A 16440-nucleotide genomic window follows, 5' to 3' on the forward strand; every position below is an offset into this window, starting at 1 on the left:
GCTGCAACGAAGGCATGTGAGGTTGAAGGCATCACAATCCCGCTGGTGCTGTGATGACCTCCTGGCGTCGGCAGGAGGTTCAGCACCAGACTCAACAATCTCAGTGGAGTCAACTGTGCTGCCATGGGACCGGGCTGGAAGAGTGACCCGACGCAGGTCACACTCCACTGCCTTCCCTCTGCTTGCCTTTCTTTGGCACTGGTGAGCACCCTCTGTCGGTAGGCTGCTTTTTACGTTTCTTCCTCGGCACCGGAGATGGAGAGTGGTGCCAGGATGTGCACAGTGCCAGAGGAGTGCTTCGCACCAAGGCCAAAGTACTCGGTGCCAGATCTGAGCAGCTTAGTTCTGAAATCGGTCTAAGAGCAGCTTCCATTAGGATAGCCTTAAGTCTAATCACTTTATCCTTCTTTGTGCAAGATTTAAAGTCCCAACAAATTTGCCAGCAGTCTTTCACATGAGATTCTCCCAGACACTTCAGACAACTGGAGCGTGGTTGCTCATGGGCACAGGTTTGCCACAGGAGGCACAAGGTTTGAAGCCCAGGGACCAGGGCATGCCCATTCCCTGGGGCAAAGAAAGCACCTTAATGATAAGGGGAGAGGGTTCTAACTATTTACACAAATACTATTTACAATATATACACTATAAACTAAACTATGAAACTGAGAACAAAAAAACACTGATAGGCGCCTTGCTGAAGCAAGATTAGACATTCCAGCAAATATCATGGGTAGTAAATAGGAACTGAGAGGGCACATGGCCAGCGGCACCCCTTACACCAGCGCATAAGCACACAGACCAGAGGGCACTAGAGCCGATCCGATGGATACCACTGAAGAAAAAATCTCTAGCTATAGTGTACATGGCAAACACATGCCTAACATGGAATGGACATGAGCAAACACTCAAAAAAGAACTGACTGCAAATTGGAGAGAGAGACTGAGATTGGTTGTGCAAGGGACTGGCTGGACACGAGTTTGTAAGATGGAGTGAGGAGAGCAGACTGGGACTGGTTGGGCTGGGACTGGGACCTAATGAAGGACATGGGAGGAGGAGGGAACATTAAGATCAGATGTTGGAGGGAAGTGGGGAGTCCGGGACTGGCTGGACAAGGTGCCCAGGACTAGGAACCAGTGGTGAGGGAATGGGGGAGGAGAGAGAGACAAGGACCTGAGGTCAGGGGAAAGAGCTGAAATTGAGTGGGCAAAGAGACTGTGACAAGGAGTCCAAGAGAAGGAAAACTGAGCTGAGATTGGATGAGAAGCCCAGTAAGGGAGACAGGGTCTGGAAGCCATTGTGGGGGAAGGGAGAGACAGATTGAACAAAGAGCTGGGAGGGGGAAATTGGGACTGACTGGGCAAGACGACTGGGACTTGGTGTGGGGAGGGGGAGAGACTGGGTTGAGATTGGGACAGCAAGTCCAAAAGGAAAGACTAGGAAGCTGGGAATGGGATGAGAAGCCTGAAAAGCAGAGACTGGGACTGGGTAGGCAAGAAGCCAAGAGTAGAGAAGAGACTAGACAGGAACAGATTGGAGAGGACAGAGCAGAAGGATCAAGCTTAGGCAAATGGACAGAAGAGTCTGTACCCACAAAAATACATACCTCTCACAGCCTGCAATGGAACACAAGATTTCTGAGTCTCACCATTCTTCTGCTGACAGCAAATATTTGTGAAAATCTCTGATGTATATTTGTGTATTATTCTTCTCTAGCGCTTGTCCATGCAGAGGATAACACCACACCATTACTATCCATTAGCTCAAAGCAGAGATGTGTGTAAGGTATCTAAAAATTCCAATCTTGCTGATGAATCATGCTGGTGTCAATATGTTGCCACAAAATAGAACTTCTGTTTTTTCAGTTTTTTTTTTTTTTTTTTAAAACAAAACAAGGAAATTGCACACAAAACATTACATTAAAAGTACATTATTAAGGTTTCAAAGTCAACCACTCAAAATGGAGAAAATGTCAAAATTAAGGCTGCATGGGCAACTTTCATTCGCCCCCTCCCTTGCGCATGTGCATTAGGATACAATCACATACAAATCACAAACTACTTTTTCCACAGGATCCCTGACTTTTCCAGTGCACAGAATGGATTAGCTCTGGGGATGCATAAGGGTTTTGTAGTGAAGGAGACAGTTGTTTGTAGGGCCCTTCCCTTTTTGGTTGCAGAATTTGGGAAGTGTGTAGTGAATGTAACAGGGGACTGCAGGAAGACAAAGGATGGTCTCATGGTTAAGACAGCTGTATGCTGCCTGGAAACCTGCATTCTATCCCTGCCTCTGCCACAGAATTCCTGCATGATGGTAGCAAGTCGCTTAAACCAAACTTTTCACATGTGGCCATTACCTGATAGATTTGTTCTCTTCCTTTGCTCAAATAGGCACTATACATTTTTACTTTATTCTCTAACTCCAGATCATCACAACATAAATGCTCTCATTTGCACCTGCAATACAGGGGACACTGAATTGAAACGATTAAAAGTGACTACTTTAAAAAAATTAAGTGTTGAAATAATGTGCCCATTAAATAAAATACCCAAGGTAAAATCCTGACCCCACATTAGACAAAGGGTACGTCTTCACTACCCGACACCTGTACTCCACCTCCGCAGGAGGAGTAAGCGGAGTTCAAAACCCCCTGCCCCCCTGCCCCAGTGTAGCCCAGGCCAAAGAGAGTTTGGCCACTGATTTAAATGGAGTCAGAATTTTTTTTTTCTCTCCTCCTTACTGTTGTTCTGAACAGGCTTCTGGGCAGGTTGAGACCCACAGTAACAAATATTCTTGGGTTCACCCATCTTCCTCCACCCACATTTTTGCAGGCCGGCAAAGGCAAAGCCTGACTTTCAAACCTCTGACCCCACGCTCCACCTGCTCCCCAGACTCCTGCATGTTCCCAGGAAACAAACACCCAACACCTGGCTCCTTGCTTTGCCCAGCTGCTGTTTCACAGCTTCTGTGAAGAAAACCCAGGTATTCTAGAGTCAGGCTATCCCTGTTGCTCCTCTTGGCCCAGACCCAGATGAAGCCTGGCTCTTGTGAAGTCCCACTGCAATATCAGTCCAAGCCCTGTAATTTTGCAGCTAAAAAACCAGATCAGAGTCCGAAGGTATGCATAATGCAGCATGGACATGATAATGTAACGCCAGCAGACCCCAGTCGTCGGCAGGCGGGGTCGAACCAGGGACCTCTGGAGATTAGTGCCTGAGCCTCGACAGCATAAGCAAAAAGCCAACTTGCTATTAGCTAAGGCTGTAGAGCAGACTCATTTAACTCTCTCTAAGTGGTCTCGGTGCCACTAGATGGGACACAACACCACACCCAGTAGGCATGTGTTGTACAATAGCATGGCTGTAAGTCCCAAGTTCAGCAACTGTAAGCCCAGGTTTACAAAGCCCAGGTGGACATTCAAGTTCAGGTTTAGAAACACCAGGTCCACAAGCCCACGACCCACAGACCTGGGTTTACAATACAATGTAGGCATACCCTACAAGGCTCCTGATATTCCCTGATCCTTGTTTGTCTCTGTGGTCCAAAGGGAGGTCCCCTTGGTCCACCGGCCAGGGTTCTCGAATTCCCCGGCCATTTGCACAGGGGCAACCTAAAATACATACACACAGCTCCTGTTGCTTCTCAGCCATGGTGCTGGGGCCTGGACAAGCAAAGGCCTGGCTAGCTCCAAATTCAGAAACAACAGCAACTCTGAATATTATTGGTTAACACTTTCTTGAAGGGCTTGGGGAAGAAAATGCACACAAGCATCTCCCAAAGCAATACATGAGCGTAATGGCATCATACTAGAAGACCAGGAGAAAATAAGTGAAACTGACCACCAACAAAAGAGGAAAACTGGCTATACAGAAAATATTGTCAAATGCATAAAATAAATGAACTGGAAAAGCAGAGGGAACAAAATCCTTTAACTTTTGTTGTTTGTTTTTGTTTTGTTTTAGTCTTTTTAATAACATTAAATATTTTGTATAATAACATAGACACAGAATTTTCATATGGAAATGTGATTTCCAAATTGATAGTGTTGCTCTTTGAATTTTGTATCCCTGTATTTGACTGCAAGCAAAACTACCGAGCTAAGACTACTTCAACATTTGGCCATAGACATCTAACCACATTTGTTTGTTTTTAAATGAACTCAACTCAGTATCAAAGAATCTAGTAGCTTACTTAAACTGCCTCCTAACGGCAAACCAAAAGACCGCCCTTTCTCTACTATCAGACTTGAAAGTAAAGTTGCCTTTGCTTTCTAAGAAAATGTTCGCTAGAACAAGTAAAGTTCTAATGTTCTTGTTTCTTTTAATCACGTCGTAACAGTAAATTCACATAAATAAATATTGAAATAAAACTGATGTGCATCAGAAGGTAAAAAAAATCAAGCAATAATTTTAACTGTAAACATATTTCACTGCTGTGAACATCTAACCTGTACAAACTACAGTGACACCTCTCAGATGAACAGTTCATAAATTACTAGAACTGTTAAGATTATATACGGCACTAGAGCTATATACACTTAACAATTTTCCATTACACTGCTTTGAAACTTCAAAAAGTTTTTGCTTTTAGCCAATCAACGTGTTCACCAAGTAAGCAAACTCTATTTGTAGAATACCAACAATGTCTGAGTCTCAACTGGATTGGTAAATTAAAGCAAAAATTAAACTCCACTGCACTAAAAGTATGTAGTCTCCTTTGGGACTTGTACTTACCCACCCCCTTCTTTAATACAAACTCTACATAGTATCAAATCAGCTGTTACTATGATCAGTAGGTTGATGATATCCATTAAAACTAGAATATTTTAAACTTAAAAAAAAATCATGATAATACAATTGCTTCCAAATGCTGTACATTCAGTCTTTTCTCCTTAATTTTTTTAAATTTTGGAACAGAATTATTTTCTGCTTTATTGAGTTTGTCAGGTAAGCTGCCAAACTATCTAGTAGAAAGTACGAAGAACAAGGCAGATACATATGATGTGATGAACCCAATGAGGATGACAAAGCACAGCACAAGTACAACCGGTAGAGCCTCTCTACATCAAACACAGCTAAAATGCTGTGTAGTAAAACCCAGAACTTTGCAAACTTTTTTTCTCTTTTTACCAGTCTCCAGTCATGATCCACTGTACAAGTGTCTAAAACCACACCACAAAGAGACACTTTACTTTGAGTCAATGATCACCATTTAGGAATGTTCTCAGACACTATACACTTACCTTCACATTTCTGAGTTGCCTCATTCTGTCTGTGACCAGCAGGACACTTGCATTCATACGAGCCAACTGTATTAATGCAGTTTCCTCCTGAACAGACCCCTGGTATAGCCTGGCACTCATCAACATCTATCAAGAGAAAACAGTAGTTTGCTTGAAATCAGACATTGCTTGAATTACAGTTGTGATAAACAGATGGACAGCTCCATCTTTGAAAATATTCTGAAAAATAACCATTATTTGCATTACCACACTTCTGCATCTCATCGTGAATTTGGAGACCACTTTGTCTGGCATTGACCCTTACCCATGCTTTATTCCCCTTTCCCCTAAACTATACATTGTGATATATTAGATTAAGCATGCAACATTCAGGGCCTGCTAGATTTGACAGACTTGTTACTGTGGAGCTCCACAGTTGTTAAATTGTACTTTTATATAAACTTACTCTATTTTTATTCTTCCTTTGCAGTTCATCTATAGTAGATTTCTACTGTGCTTTAACATGCACTATTTCCAATTTAAACTATGTTTTCTTCCCAACTTCATTACAACATAGTACAAAAAACATATATCCTGACTGTGAAATACGAGAACCAACATCACGACCATAACTTTAGTCATTACAAGCTCATTCACTGCAAAAAAAATTATTTACAGTATACACAATAAGGTATGAGCCAAGAACTTTTCAAAAACATCGATTACAATGCTATACTTTTAAAGTGCAATAGTCCCACAGATGTAAAGCATTTTCCATATAGACAAAAACATCCTGTATTTCTGTAGATTACTATCAGCACAGCCCCAATGACTGAATTTATTACTGCTAGATCAGAGGAGTAGTTAAAATAATACAGAGTAACTTACAGAGATCTCTCTGAACTAACCAGTGTAGGCCAGAGCCATATAGAGGAACTCTTTGTATCAAACGGGGGTGGGGGGAGAGTAGGGAAAGCAGGCTTCAAGCTAATGCATGATGTATACATTCAGATACTTAGCCTCTCATAAGCTCTCACAGCTCTCCTTTCAAAAGTTCATTTAAACTATAGCTCTATGAAATTTTGCAGTTGTATGTTTATTAATTCTTTCACAATAAACAATTTGATTAAGTGCCCAAAGGCTCCACTCCACTTCTGTGAATTCTGGGGAGTGAAAACCTGCAGATCCTAACTGCGTGGAGGCATTTCCATTACGTGGTACCTTTGTTTCCAAAAATCTCAGATACTCCTCTATAGGAGCTCAAAAGACATCCATATTTGTGGGTTCAGAGAAGGTAGGCTGGATCAAGGTTGGGGCAACTATGCTCCTCCCCAGCTCCTTGCTGAGAGAGCAATGAGAAGGAAACTGAGTCCAAACCCATGTTGTTTCCTAGCCCATATGTGGGTATAACCCACATACAGCAGAACAGAACACTTAGTGATTATAAAAGACGTTGGAATTGAAAAACAAACTGCTTTATTATTTCAAAAAAAACAGATAAGCAGATGTAAAAGCTGTGCAAATTTCTTCACTCTACAACAGCAAAGTACTATACACCAGCCTTGTTCAAGTTCAAAAGTTAGAGGGTATTCCTTTGTCTGCAGTCATAGACTAAGGTCAGATACCCACAGTTGGCTTTAGCATTTTTGGATGGGCCTGCCCTGTCCTGTCTCTCTGACTCTGATCACTCCACTATGCAAAGGACTGGTTTTAGGATTTTGACAAGAGCATTTGAGATAATCCTTTTTGTCACAATAAGTCTTCATACTACCACCAGCCTCCTTTTCTGTAGAAGATGTGGAGCCCAGATGCTTCTACTACTTATCAATTTTTTTAAAATATCAAGGACAATTTTCCAAACAAGCCATAACAATGAGGGCCAGTAGGCCTCCAGGCACCAAAGAGCTTTATGTGCATTGGGGTGAGTTTTAGATTACTCCTTCAATTATTTAAATACAGAATTCAGAGTAGCCAGCAATATTAAAAGTACACTGTCTACTTAAAAATCTCACTTGTATCTAATATCAGAGGGGTAGCCGTGTTTGCCGCTTTTACAGATCCAGACTAAGAGTCCTGTGGCACCTTATAGGCTAACAGACGTATTGGAGCACAAGCTTTCACAGGTGAATGCCCGCTTTGTCGCATGACATCCGACGAAGTGGGCATTCACCCACGAAAGCTTATGCTCCAATATGTCTGTTAGTCTATAAGGTGCCACATGACCCTTTGCCACTTGTAGATAAAAGGAAGTTTTAGATATTACTGTTAAAAGAACCCTTTAGGATTATTATAACTGAAAGGATTTGGGGGGGGGAAATATTTTCCACAATTTTTTTCAGTTGGTTTAATTTGCACATTAACAGCACTCAGTGGACAGTCACCTCCCTGTTTCCCATACACAGCCAGCCAGCCAGCCTCCTATTCTGTTTGTGGGAGGAAGGTTTTTAGTTTTGTTATTTTTGGTTCGTGCTATTTAAATCAAGCACTAGGAAGATAAAAGTATTTTAAAAAAAGGAAAAAACTGGTTCCAAAAAGCATCTACTTTTCCCTCATTCTTTCTTTCACATTGACTTCCATTTTATTTGGCTTTGACTCTCCTCTGACCCTACTCTTTCCAGTGATGCACTGCCAATATTTTAACAAAGACTCTTCCTTTCCCATCCCGCCAAAAAAACAAAACAAAACAAAACAAAAAAAACCTCAGCCTCATGACCCCAGGTTGCTGCGTTGTTGATAGGTAGGGTGACTGATCTGGGGATCTAGTCATCTGATTTACCATTTAAGTAAAAGCAGTTTGTCATTACCAAGAAAGGAGGCAACACTCCTTGGCAAACAAACTTATTTTAAGTACATTTGCTGGAAGTGTTTATACTTTTTTTTGGTAACTGTCCTGAGTTTATTTCACATAGCAGTGTGCAAATACATCATTTAGATTGTGGGTCTGCTGACGCTCTTATAAGGGTAGGGGGTTCCAGCATATCCTTCCTGGGAACATTCTTTTTAAAAAAACATCACTTAGTGCAATCTGATCTATTTGGAAAGCAAAGCTGTCCCTTCTAATCGTGAGTCCAGGGAAGTCAGACCTGGCAGGTATGATTAAGCAGCATCCAGAGAGAAGATAAGTTCCACTCATACCAAACCTACCCAGCAGCCTCCTCCAGCACATAATTATTGTATATGGCCTTTGACACTTATGCCTCAAAATGAACTTAAGATGCTGAATATAAATGCACCCCGTCAGTTATTGCTGCTTGTTTAAATTATGCTACCTCAGCAAACTTGTGGTTAAAAAGCAGATTAATTTGAAAACAGCAATATCTGAGTTTACTGGTGGCCTTCACAAAGACAATCTCTGTTTGAATCTCATAAGAGTACACTTCACTGCTTTATAAGCCAAAGATATTAAGTAATTATAAATTAATTGCAGTAGCAGCAGGAAATGAATAAGTTCCAGAAACAGAAAAGGTTTCTCTCTGGCCTTGAACAAAGTTTTAGAATTCAAGTAATTCCATTAATTACTTACAACTTTAATGGTTTGGGGAAAAAATCCATTATTTTTGAAAGGGGAGAAAAGAAAAACCACCTCGGGGATGGTTATTTTACACCGCATACTGCTTTTCAAAGAAGGAAACATGTCCAATGAAGAAATATGAATACAGTCTTGCTAACTGAGGTACTGATCCTGCAAAGCCTCAATCACATGAGCTGGCTTACGTGTTCAACAACTTCTAGGAAAGATGTTAATCCAAATGTGTGGGGTAGGTGTTATATTTTCACTGTAAGGGAATTGTTTAAAATCATTTTTAATATAAAGTGAATGAATACATTAAGCACCATTGTTAGTTACAAGAAATACAACCTAGAGGCCTAATCCTGCAAGTAGTTCCTTTTTATGGGAGTAGCTGAAGTCAATGAGACTACTACTTGTATTTCACATCACACAACCCCCTCCCCATGCTTGTCCAAATAAGGGTTTTCAGAATTATGCAATTAGCCTTTTGGAATCTGGAAAGACTAGAGAGTGCAAAGTTAATACAATATATTCTTAAAATGGCTAATTCAGTGAATTACTTTCTGAATACCATTTTAAGCCATGGGAATCATTTGTCTGCATACACTACAATTTTGTGATCAAATAGACGGGTGGTTTGAGTGTTTTCGTTCTACCTCGTCAGCCAGGTTTAACTATGCCTTAATTTCAACATTATTCATTCCCCAACTGTTCATGCTTCTGAGGGCCAAATGAATAAAAAGCATTCTTGGTGCCATAAACACAAAATTAAATGAATTATCCTTTAGGCACAGTTGTATATACCAAGAGATTCAATATGCTAAAGATTAGGTAGAATGTTTCCATGTGTTCAGGGTCTGATAATATCTGGCAAGTGAAAAAAGGTTCTTTGCTTTTTCAGAGTTTTCTGAGTAAGTGGTAACCGCGTGCAGGATTTGCATTGCTAACTTTACACATGCACCTTTGAAAATCTAGCCAACTTCGGCCTCTGTCTCTGATGAGTGGACAGTTTCTCAGCGAACCCTACAAATAAAAGAAAAAGCTTAGGGAAATGGAGGCTCTGTCAAATATACTTGAAGAAATTCTGTCAGATAGTTTAGACCGGGGCGGGCAAACATTTTCGCCTGAGGTTGCATCGGGTTTCAGAAATTGTATGGAGGGCCGGTTAGGGGAGGCTGTACCACCCCGAACAGCCAGGCATGGCCTGGCCCCCGCCCCCATCTGACCCCTCCGGCTCTCTGTCCCCTGACCGCCCCCGGCCTCCCAGCCCCTAACTGCCTCCCCGGCCTCCCCATCCAAAACCCCCCTCCTTCCTGACTGCCCCCCACAGACCCTTGCCCCATCTACCCCCCCTGCTCCCAGACCGCCCCCAGAACCCCCACCGCCCCATCCAACCCTTCCTGACTGCCCCTCCCCTGGGACCCCTGCCCCATCCAACCACCCCTTCTCCCTGACCCCTCCGGAACCCCTGCCCCCATTCAACCCCCATGTTCCCTGCCCTCTGACTGCCCTGACCCCTACCCAAACCCCCACCCCCGACCACCACTCCAAACTCCCCCTCTCCCTGCTCCCTGACCGCGCTACCTGGAGCGCCGCTGGCTGCCGGCGTGGCTGTACTAGGACAGGCAGCCGCGCAGCACAGAGCACCCGATCAGGCTGGGTTCTGCAGCTGCGCTGCCCCAGGAGCTTGCAGCCCCGCTGCCCAGAGCATTGCGCCGGCAGAGCAGTGAATTGAGGCTGCGGGAGAGGGGCTGGGGGACAGCCTCCCGGGCCAAGAGCTCAGGGACCGGGCAGGACAGTCCCGCGGGCCAAATGTGGCCCGCGGGCAGCAGTTTGCCCACCTCTGATTTAGACCCTAAATTTTGGGGAAGAAGCTTGGTTTGTTTCTGTTTAGTAAAACTTTTTTGTTTAAAAAAAAAAAAACAAAACCCAAAACCATTCACCTGAATGTTATATTTTAATTTAAATGAAAATAGATTTGGTTGTTTTTTAATTAACCCGGTGCTTGAGAACCAGAATGCTAAATGGCCTAGAATACAGTTGAAAAGACTAGCCTTTTCTGTGTGTGCTAGATGAGTAAAATAATGCAAAAGTAAATAATCTGCAGAAACGGTGAAAATCACAGATTTTTTTTCTTGTTTTAATAATTTAAGGTATTATCAGTTACTAGGGGTCTGATCCTGAGAGCTATGGCATTAACTTCAATGGGAGCCAGATGGAGTCCCAGGTAAGGGGACATCTATTTTAAGAGAGTCACTAACACACACAGCAGTTCTTCAGAACTGACCTATCAGGAAATTAATATCTGTTGTTTTTCATCATGAATTTGAAGTTTTTATGTATTCTGCCATCTCTGACTGGATGTATTCTCACTATATCATTACTCAGCATATCATCTCCTGCAGCTCCTTCCCATTTTCATAAGAACAATGGGCAGTAGGAGGGAAGATGTTTGAGAAAACTCTTGAGATTGGATTAGCCACTCAGTAGTGGGGCAAAGATGTAGGAGCTCTCTATTTCCTCTCCCTGGTGCTAAGAATCACTGTCTGAAGAGGAAAGGGAGTAGCTAAAAAATGGACTGTTAAGGAATGTAGGGAGGAGCTGAGAAATCTTCCAGCATGGGATTCCTGCCATTACCTTGCTGCACAGCCATGTAGTAATGGCAAGAAAATATTTTCAACTAAGACTGTCTCTTGTCTGAATACTTTGGATGAGGGACTATCTGATCTCATGGGAACATGACAGGTGCCATTTCAGTCTTCTCCTGAATTAAACATCAGTCATAAAACCTATTGTTGAAGCAAAAAGAACTGCTATGGGGAGATTTAAAGATCTGGGCTATTTTTAAATTCCTCTTTAGGTTGCCATGGTATCATTAATGAATGAATGAATACATAAATCTATAGCATTCTACTCACTCTGCAAACATAACTGATTAATCCACAAAAAATGCCAGCCACCCAGCTGAGTACCTCTCTTAGACCTGAAAAAGAGCTCTGTGTAGCTCAAAAACCTGTCACTTTCACCAACAGAAGTTGGTCCAATAAAATTATTACCTCATCCACCTTGTCTCTCTAGCCAGCCAGCTAGGCTTTTATCCCTATTTACGAGCATAAAGAAGTGAAATGAATGGCCCACAGTCATATAAAAATAAAGGCAGGCTGCTTTATTTTACACCTCTTGTTGATTTTCCTGCTCCAACCTCAGCCTTTGGCTCCTTCACTGTGTAAATTACATCAGTTAACACCATATAATCTGGATCAGCACTTACTTCCCTGATTATATATATATTCGGATAGATATAGCTATTTGTTCTTTAAGTAAGGGCTTGCCTACATGGGGTTATTCTAGATAGCTATTCTTGATTAACTCCAGTCTTTGGAAGTGCACACCATAACTTATTCTCGTTTAATTTTCACATATAAATAAGGATAAAACTGGTTAGCAGTTCAGAAAGGCTAACAGCTGTATATAGAAGCCTACAGAAGTTAGTGATACACTTGTTGATACAATTTAGTAATAAGTGAGGACAGCTCCTCAGTTAGTACTCAAGCCAATTCCCTCTCCGTCTGGACCAGGGACTTTGATGTTATTCTTTGCTGACTCATGGATCCTCATAAGGTAAATTTGTTCTCCAGATCTTCAGGCTTGGCAAGTTCTGATTTTCTTTGTTTTTTCATGTAACTTTCTCACCATGCAGCCTTCCAACTCCTTCAAATGGGTTATCTGTCTATCTCATCCACATTTGTCTAATCTGTGTCCTTATATAGTGCCCATTACATCAAAGAGCCTCTATATCATAATGTATCAGTTGCTAATGGTCGGTGTCCAGTTTTTCCATTAATTTTTTCTTATGACAGTGGCCAAATTACCTACTTAAGAGGAGAATTTCATTTCTCACAATCCTTAAATAAAGCTAGAAATGGATTAGTGCTATCTCTTCTGACCTTTGTGTGTGTGTGTGTGTGACAGGAAGAGTCCTCCTGAGGCAAATAGTGGCACTCCCAATTAGAAATCACTAATCTGGTCTTATCTTTCATGCCCCCTTTCATTTCCACCCTCAACTCTCATCTTTAGGGATTTTAGAACATATATAAAACTTCTTCATTACTTATGAGGATTATTTAGACTGGATTTCAGTGAATTCAATGATTTCTCAACAAAGCTCATGTTTCGTACAGCCACTGTGTCAGGTTGAACCTGTAGGGCAGGGGTTCTCAAACCCCTCAAAGGGTCATGAGGTTATTACATAGGGGGTTGCAAGCTGTCAGCCTCCACTCCAAACCCCACTTTGCCTCCAGCATCTATAATGGTGTTATATTTTTAAAGATATTTATTAAAAAGTGGTGATTTAATTTATAAAGGGTTACACTCAGAGGCCTGCTATGGGAAAGGGGTCACCAGTACAAAAGTTTGAGAACCACTGCAGTCTAGGGTGCTCCCAAGGGTGAGGGTGAGCACCTCTCTCATCCCAGAAGTCCCTCGCTGGATGTAGATATTGAGTTGGTTTGCAGTGTGGGGTGTGGGCCTCCAGCTGTGAAGCTTGGGGAAGCAACCCTTCTAGATGCAAAAGGAGTTCAAATGAAAAAGATAAACAAAATAAAAGCAGTCCAGGCTCACCTTGCTGTTCCCTGCAAGGCAAAAGGTAAACAGTCTCTGTGCAGGGGGATGGGTTCCTAACACCAAGTGTGTCTGAGGCTTTAAAAAGGAAAACAAAGTAAAGATGATCCCTCTGCCTCTTCAAATGCTCCAGGCAGATCCAGGCAGCGGAGGCTCTTTAAGCAGCTTTCCTATTAAGCAAATTCTGCTTTGTGAAGCTAGAGAGCTTCCCTCTGAATGCCACCTGGTATTGGGCTTGAATCCTCACTTTTAAGGATCCACCCCCTTCAGGCTGGACAGGCCTCTTAGATGTGCTGGGCAGATGCTGACTGTGCCCACAGGAGCTCTTTAACCCCCTTTCCTGGCTGGGATGGGAAGCTGTCTCACCCCACATCATCAATAAGGCTATGTATACACTGCAATTAAAAACCCTGTGCTAGCTGACTTGGGCTCAGCGGGCTTGAGTTAAGGGGCTCTTTAATTGCAATATAGACATTTGGACTAGGGCTGGAGACTGGGCTCTAGGACCCTGACTCCTAGGCACCCTGCCCTGCTGAGCCACCTCTCTGGCCAGGTTCCATGAAGCCCCTGCAGTCAGGTTCCTTGGGCCCTGGTGCACAATGCATCCTTAGAGCTTAACCCCTTCCTGCCCATGCTGTAGCCAGAGGGGGCTGGCTTATGTCCATGACCATCAGCAGCCTGGAGATGTTAGTTGCCTTTCAACATTGTGCAGGCAGAAAGGGACAATCTGCTTCCAGCCACATGGCAGGGGAAAGAAGAGATGAGCTCTACAAAGACATAGGCCAGGTCATCCCTTCCTCACCTCCTCTTCCTCTGTGGCTAGAAGCAGCCCCCCCCTTCCGTCCCATCCTGCTCGCACAGTGCCAAAAGGCTGCTGCTGGCCACATTCTTGTGTGAACCCTGACAGAAACCGGGGGGTGGGTGGGGGGAGGGAAGAGGCATATGACCTTGTGTGCCCCCCACACGTTGCCTTAGGAAGATGTGGCGCCAGGTACCAGGAGAGGTGGGTCCGTCCAGGAGGCCTAGCCAGGCATAGAGGGCGGAGAGCGCCGGGACAGTTGGTCACCACCAGAGAGAGAGTGTGTGTGTGTGAGACCTCTCCCCGTGTGTGTGGGGTGGCGGGTAGGGATGTGTGGGTCACCTCTCGCCATGCGAACCCTAAAGCCTTAAAAATAAGAAGGTAAATAAAAAGAATCCAACTATGCAGTATTTCTTTTTAACAGGGACTCAGTCAACTTGATGTTAATTTGAATGGTTCTACTGCATATTCTGATTGATTGCCGTTGAACTCACTTGAATACGAGTAATTTTATCAGGTGTCCCGTATTCAGGATACGGAAATATGGTCACCCTATGCCTTACCCTTCTCTTTACAAAGCTAAATAGATGAGCTCCTTGAGTCTATCACTAGAAGGCAAGTTTCCTAATCCTTTAATCATTCTATTGGCTGACTGAAGTATTTATATTGGACTATTTAGAGAAAGGAGTTCTTCTTGTATAGCGGGGTGGTCACCCGCTCCGGCCCTGAAGGGGTTAAAACAGCCCTGGGAAAGGGCTGCCCCAGGGAGCCAATAGGCTAGGCTGATTGGGGAAGCAGCCACAGCTGGGGTCACGCCCCAATCAGGCCGCAGATGGCCCTATAAAAGGGCTGCTGGACAGCTTTGGAGGGAGATGGACTTGGCTGCCTGGGAGCTCAGGGTACAGGGGCAGGGCTGAGGGCGAGGGCAAGCCTGACAGAAAGGCCAAAGCAGGTACTGGGCTGCAGGGAAAGGCAGCAGGTCCAAACCCTCCTTGCCAGTGATGAGTGGATTATGGACCACAGTCTGCCCCAGAGAGTGGGGGGCTAAACGATGACTGGCAGTAGCCACTGAGTCAAGGTGGGGATAGAGGGTTGGGGGTTCCCTGTGGAGGGGAGATCCAGAGACTGTGGGGGTACTGCAGAGGGCAGAACCCTGAGGTAAGGGGCACCGGGATCTGGGAGGGACATGGGGGCCTGAGGCAAGTAGGACATTGGCCAGCAGAGGGCGCTCCAGGGCTGGAGAGCTAATTCCCAGGACAACCAGCAGGAGGCTCCGCACCGGTGATTCATCGCTTCGCTACACCTAGTTATAACCATTCTCTCTTGTACGGTGTTAGGCATTCTCTCAGTTACATCTGGGGATCTGTCTGTACAGCGACCACTGCAACCCAATCACGTTTTCTGAAATGGCTTTGGGAAGTCGTAAGACTTACAAGATATTGACACCCACAGGCAGATCAGTGTATGTGGTTGATTTTGAGATTCCCCTCAGTAACAAACTTCCCCCATGTCTTTAATAGACTATACCCATTTATGCTATTTTTACAAAAAGTAAAAGTGCATACAATGATTATAAGAATCCATGAAAGAAACAGAAAGAAATCCATGTGTCGTCATCTTCTTGGTGCTGCATATTGACTGTAGGGTTTGAGGATTTCATTGGAGACATACATATTTCAGTGACAAAATCTGAAGCCCAATTCACAATCACAAACACAGGAATAACCCTGGTTTTCCAAAGGTCGTAAAGTGCCATTACTACATGCTATAAGCAGAGTTGTGAAACACTTTATACCCAATGCAATAAGCAGTCAGAGTGGCTTGTCAGATTGTAACCATGCATGTATTGTAGTAACAATTGATTTCAGATCTGATAATGAGTCAGACCTCACACTAGCTGTGGATACTTGCCCAGACAGTCAGAAAGAGAGATTGCCTTGGGGTCCTAGAACACTGACCGCAAACAAGATCCTGTATTATTTGTGCCTTGTGGCCAAACTAGAGAAAATGTACAGAAGTTATGTACTCTGGAGAGTATTTCTGCCAACTTGGCTGCTAGGAATCGCAGGAAAAGTACAGAAACAACAGTCTAATTCATTACATATCTCAACCTGAGACTACCACCACCTATGCAACAGAAAAGAAGTAACCTCCTAATTATCTGGAATTTCTGCTATCTTTAGCCATTTCATTCAAACTGCATGTAGCTTAAGAAGTCAATCAAAGGAAGAGACAGAGAGCAGGCAAGACAGAAGCTTTCTTGATATGTCTGCCCTAATCATATATATGAG

General features: G+C 43.5%; 1 protein-coding gene across 4 annotated transcripts in view; it reads right to left on the reverse strand.

The window, feature by feature from the left end:
* FBN2 (fibrillin 2) overlaps positions 1-16440 on the reverse strand; it is a 254563-nt gene that overhangs the window by 187466 nt on the left and 50657 nt on the right. For all 4 annotated transcript variants that reach the window (XM_084629192.1, XM_084629191.1, XM_084629190.1 and 1 more), the window contains exon 7: positions 5241-5366. In XM_084629192.1, coding sequence (XP_084485318.1) covers positions 5241-5366 — 126 coding nt within the window. The remainder of the gene's footprint in view (positions 1-5240; positions 5367-16440) is intronic.

Source organism: Lepidochelys olivacea, assembly GCF_965140295.1.
Source record: "Lepidochelys olivacea isolate rLepOli2 genome assembly, chromosome: 5".
NCBI classification, from domain to species: Eukaryota; Metazoa; Chordata; order Testudines; family Cheloniidae; genus Lepidochelys; species Lepidochelys olivacea.